This window comes from Scaptodrosophila lebanonensis, unplaced genomic scaffold (genome assembly GCF_003285725.1).
Source record: "Scaptodrosophila lebanonensis strain 11010-0011.00,11010-0021.00 unplaced genomic scaffold, SlebRS2 tig00000061-arrow-pilon, whole genome shotgun sequence".
NCBI classification, from domain to species: Eukaryota; Metazoa; Arthropoda; class Insecta; order Diptera; family Drosophilidae; genus Scaptodrosophila; species Scaptodrosophila lebanonensis.
In genome coordinates this window covers 7,289,165-7,294,801 of record NW_022060554.1, presented here as the reverse complement: position 1 = coordinate 7,294,801, position 5,637 = coordinate 7,289,165, and the positions used below count along the sequence as shown (strand labels likewise).

General features: G+C 40.1%; 1 protein-coding gene across 1 annotated transcript; it reads right to left on the bottom strand.

Annotated features, from left to right (window-relative positions):
* Window positions 1-625: 625 nt before the first annotated feature.
* On the bottom strand, window positions 626-1,719 carry LOC115624992 (serine/threonine-protein phosphatase PP1-like). Its single transcript, XM_030519864.1, has one exon. It carries the CDS (start codon window positions 1,646-1,648, stop codon window positions 698-700), a length of 951 nt encoding a protein of 316 aa, XP_030375724.1. The 5' UTR covers window positions 1,649-1,719; the 3' UTR covers window positions 626-697.
* Between the last annotated feature and the right edge of the window lie 3,918 nt (window positions 1,720-5,637).

Here is a 5,637-nt window from a genome sequence, read left to right as displayed (position 1 = left end):
TATTTATGGCTATAACTTGCTTCAGAATTGACCTATCATGTTTGAACTTGGCATACAGACACATAATCACTAACGGGATGTAGCTACCTAAGTTTAGTTCAAAATTCCAAAAACTACGGGAGTTATGAAAAAAAACACGAATTGCGGGTTAGTGGTGGGGGGGGGGGGGGGGGGTGTATCAGAATAAAAAAATGAACTTGACCTGCCTAGGGCTCATGGGAATCTGGATGCCGAGTTTGGTTATTCTAGCTCTTGTAGCTCCTGAGATCCTTGCGCTCATACAGACGGACGGACAGACGGACGGACGGACGGACAGAGGGAGGGAAAATAAAACAAACTCGTATAGCGTACATACATAAGGCATCTTTGGTGTCTCTATCTCTTATAGTCTCTGAGATCCGCGTGTTCATACGGACGGACAGACGGACGGACGGACAGACGGACGGACAGACGGACGGACAGACGGACGGACAGACAGACAGGGCTAGATCGACTCGTCTCGTCATGCTCTTGTACATTTTATGTACAGAGCACAAAAATCATGTTCTTCAAATTTGGAGTTAGAGCTGTAAAAGAACAATATTTTCTAAAAAACGAACGATCACATAAGAAAAGTGAGGCAGAATAATGTTTCAAAAGCTATTTAGCTTTATTGAGAGGAGCATTCCACACAGGCGTACTACATACTTATTATTTGCTATACATGCAAATCGATTGCCTTCTCTATGAGCGGTTTGCCACCTTCTGACACCTTAACGCGTTTGTGTGGCTTCATTACCACCAGCGAAATATTAAGGGCCTCATCAACGCTCATCATAGCACCCGCATTGTCGTACTCTCCACAATAGTTAACGGCAGAGAAGACGGTGACCAGTTGGCGCTTTGCAAAGAACTCATAGCCATCCTCGACAACTTGGTGAGCGCGACAAACGAGGTCCAGTGAATGACGGTGTAGGAAATGCTGGACCACATCGGGGCCGAATTTGAAGCTCACACCGCGTTCACTATGCGCCCACCCTGTGACAGCTGCGTCCGGATCCGACCAGAGCAGATCACACATAAGACCGGAGCTCTTTACCTCAGTGGGTCGCTTCAATTGGCGTATGTCTTCCATGTCGTAGAGGACAGGGCTTAGTCCGCCATGGCAACAGAATATTCTCTTACCAATGATGGCAGCAACAGGCAGGCAGTTGTAACAGTCCACAAATGCTTTCCACAGCCTCACCGTAAATCGCCTTTTGCACTCATCATAAAAACCATAGTGCTGGTTAATGGAGGCAGACTCGTGGTTTCCGCGCAACAAAAACACATTTTTGGGAAACCTAACCCTTAGGGCTAGCAAGAACGTCAGCGTTTCCACGCCATATTTTCCCCGATCCACGTAATCCCCCAAAAATAAATAATTTTTAGTAGGTGGGAAGCCCGACATATGAAAGTAGCGCAGTAAATCCGCAAACTGGCCGTGAATGTCTCCGATCACATTGACCGGTGCATGTACGTCGAGGAGCATGGGTTCGGCGAGAAGGGCGTCTCGTGCCAATTCCAGCAATGCGTACATATCCATTTCAGGAATCATTTCGTGGTGTTTGTGGGTGTGTTTCCAGATTTTCAGTTTGTTAATTAATTCTTCAAGTTGGCTATCTAACATTGCTTACAATTAAAATTTTTTTGTAAAATACTAAAGAATACCTATAGGGAATTATATACTACAAGAAAATAAATAAATTAATGTCTGTGACATTAGATCCAAAGCTATCAATATAACTAAAATCCTTCGACTGATAAGGATTCATGGGCCATAGCTCACAGCTTGACAATAACCAATAAATATTTAAAAGTAAAACGAAATTTCTTCTTTAGCTTAATGCTCAGATTCAGAGAGGTTCGGTCTTTTTTTTCTCGAACCGAGCTCATCTGGCCATAGATCTGAACAGTTTATTGTCGTCGTTCAGTAACCAGTCATAACCCCAACGAGTCAGTGATTCTGCACATTTAGCTTTTAATTACATTTTATCTTTTATTATTTAAGTATTTTAATTTGTTAAATTAATGTAATCATAATTTTTATTGTTATTTCTTCATCTTCATTTGCTTTTTGTTAGGTCTAATAACGTCTCTGGCTATCCTCTGCTGTGAATCGGGGCACAGCTGGCCGATGGCAACTGAAATTCCCCCACCGAGTTGGATTTGTTATTAGATATTTCTAAAATTTCTATAGGCTTTTTTATTCCGTAGTTTTGTTCAGTTTAATGAAATAAATAATTAAATAAATCTGTTGTAGACGCCATTTTCTCATTCAGCAATAGTTAGATGTCTACTTTCCTTATAAAAATAATGGATCAAAAGAACCCTGTTAAATTAATCAGCAATTCGCTACAATGAAGAAATAACTGTTTTTTTTTTACCAATCGCTTTTGTTCTCTTTCTCCTCTTCTCTTCATCATTTGTCCACTTTTCACTTAGTTGACAGCAACTTTTAACTAACGGGAGCAACGAAAGCAAGAGCACAAAAAAACCGCTTACTTACCCAAATAGCCGTGCGGTTTTTGATAAAAATAAAAACCACACGAAACGGGCATGAAGTAGTACATACACTCAAACATACAGAATCGTGGAAGTATGTGTGTGGGTGTGTGTGTGTGTATGTATCTATCTCAGGAGAAGCGCTGCCCTTGTGCTTTGTTGGGCAGCATAGAATCTAGTACTCGCTTATCGCCGCCATTGCTTTGTGTTTTTTGCTCCTCCCAGCCGTCGACTCTATATGCCTGGAGCACACACTATTAAATACTTATCGTGCTCGGTAACAAATGAAGTAAGACAATACAAAAGCTGCTTATGGCGAGCACTTCTTTAGCGGGCGCGCCTGTGTGCATGCTACAATTTTCTTCGTTCTTTATGCCTTGCAATACACGTATACGGGTAGTTACGAGTACGTGTTTGTGTGTATGTGTGTGTGTGTGTGTGTGTGTGTGAAGCTATTGTTGTTGGCAACACATGCAGCAGAAGTAGCAGCTGTTTGGGCTACTTAAACTGTGCTAAAAGACACAGCCAAGGAGCAAGTAAAATACGAGCAAACTACTATTTTTAGTAAACGTTTAGATGCTTTTAATAGCCTGCTCACACACACACTTGGCCTTGGACTCACGAACAACGTATGCCACATGTTTGTCCATCTCTTCGCCTTTTCGTATCAGGCCCTCCTCCTGCCCAGGCATTTCTTTAATTATCCAATTACAATGGCAGCAATGGGACAAAGGAAAAAGTAAAGAAGCTTCCTGAGCGCTGCCAAGGTAACTGCTCTGCTCCACCATCTTGTGGTCCACACTTAATTCACGGCATCCACCTTGCGCTCGTTTTATGTCTTTACATATTTCTTTTAAGGCTTTGCACTTTAGTTTTTGTCTTCTTTGGACTCTCGGGAAGCTTTTGCTTTGCTTTATTTGTACTGGTCTTGTTGTTTTTATGAGCTTATATAGTATAGTTGCCTAGCTTAAGTGTTTTCAATATCGTTGTCTATTTCATGGCGTCCTGCACGTTAATTGTTGCACTGCTCTGCTCAATAGTCTGACAAAAGAGATGCTGCCCTTCCGTGTTTGAAGTTTGTTTGAAAACTGAATGGTTTGCCTTTCCTATTGACCTAGAAAAGCATCCTTAAAGTTAATTCGAAATCGGTGTTCCCATGTCATTTATCGCGGCAAGCCATCAGCTCATTAAGCTCTAGTGCCACAATGCAAGTATATGCATGTATGTATGTATGTATGTATGTGTGTATGTATGTAGTGTGTGTATAAATGTAATTTCTTTATATCCATGTCGGTAACGTCAAAAGTCAACTGGCAACACAACCGAGAATTTAATGCCGTAAATTGACTGCGTGAAATGAGGTTAATGCTCAATAATGCATATGAGTAAATGCAAAGAGCTCGTCTGGGCTTTGAATCGTTGGGTAGCTGGCTCGATGGTTGGTTGCTTGCCTGGTTGGCTAGCTGGTTGGTTGACTGGCTGTCTGGCCTGGTTGGTTTCCCTGCCCGTTTCACTGTGGCTTGTTGGTGCCCTTATAGCTGTTGATGTTCTTCTTGTTGTTGTTATTGGTGGGTCGCGGCGTACAGTTTATCGATGCATTGATACAAATACTTGCATCCTGCACTCGCTTACCCATACCAACATATATGTATATACTCGTATATGAATAAAAAATGTACACACAGGATTTTTGCACAAATGACTTTCTCTGCATTATGTGGAGGCAACGATTTACAGTGGCAGTAAAATGATAATTTAACTATGAATTTGTATCCATTTTAAATCAAACGATTTCCCAATATGAAATTTATAGATAAATCATTTCTAAAATGAATGGAAATTAAATGAAAATGGATTGTTTCCTTTAAAAATCTAATTGAAAATGATACCTTTCTGTGACTAATATGAAACCATACAGGAAAGTTCCACAAGCTGTGATTATAATATGCATTCAGTTATATTCTTAACTAATTATAAAAAAAGAAGTGAATATAACCTCATATCTTGTCGCCAATTTTTAATGGCATTTTTTGCTTTTTTGGAGTGAAATTCTTTCTCAGAATTGACTGATTGGTTTAAATTGGGCACCAAAATATAGAATATATAAATTACGTGTGCAAAGTTTGATGTAAATTTTGAAAAATGGGGAGTATTGACAAAATGCTGTAGCGGATGGGGAATCAAAATAATTAATATAAATTCGTATTGTATGGATATAAGGAGATATAAGTCTACATTCCATGTGTGATCGATGTGGGCTAAGACGTCGGGTCAGACAGTTGTATTCATATATATTTTATGGGGTTGGAGATGCTGCCCGTTACATACTTTGCACAAACCTAATATACCCTGTTTACCGCTCGCCTACAGGGTATACAAATATTTTATATTAAAAACTCTTTATTGGAAAAGTAATTGTAGTTAGTTAGCTAATTCAGAGTGATTTACTTAAATAGGCGTTGAACTACAAAGTCAGAAGGTATAAATAAAACTTGTGAATGCAAATTGAATTTACACTCACAAATTTCCACTGTAGTGCTATGGCTAAAAAGTTGAAAAAGTGCAATTCAAGTCATGGAAATGCATTAATAAAGCAGCTTAAAATTGTTTCAACACTGCAAATTTATCTCACTTTGCCGGAAAGTAGAGCCAAGTGTTAAAGTCTGCCGTTTGCTGTCACAAATTAAACAATTTGTAGGCCAGCAGGCGCTGCAACTTAGTGCACTGAGACACAGAGACTCGGAGCACAGAATACAGATCGGGAGTGGCGGACCGTAACCTTAGATGTGTATGCTATATATTAAAAATACCATAATGTCCGGCAAATTGTGGATATTTTTCAATTTAATGAGGTGCTTATTTTAAATTTACACATGCATGCGCAGCAGGCAACGAGTCTGGCAATAGAAAAAGCGGAAGTCGGCCAGTTGAAGCTGCTCGGGCGTAAGGATGAGCATGTTGAGGCATTGGAACGACGTATCTGTGTGTGTGGCTTGTACTGCTTGTGGATGCTTCAGTTTCAGTTCATGCACATACAAGTATGTATATATACAGATGTATGTGTATATGTATGTATGCGGAGAATGTTAGTTGCGTCTTCTCCTTCATGACAGC

Excerpts from the sequence above, each read along its gene's own strand:
- LOC115624992 (XM_030519864.1), bottom strand. The coding sequence starts at position 1,648 with ATGTTAGATAGCCAACTTGAAGAATTAATTAACAAACTGAAAATCTGG.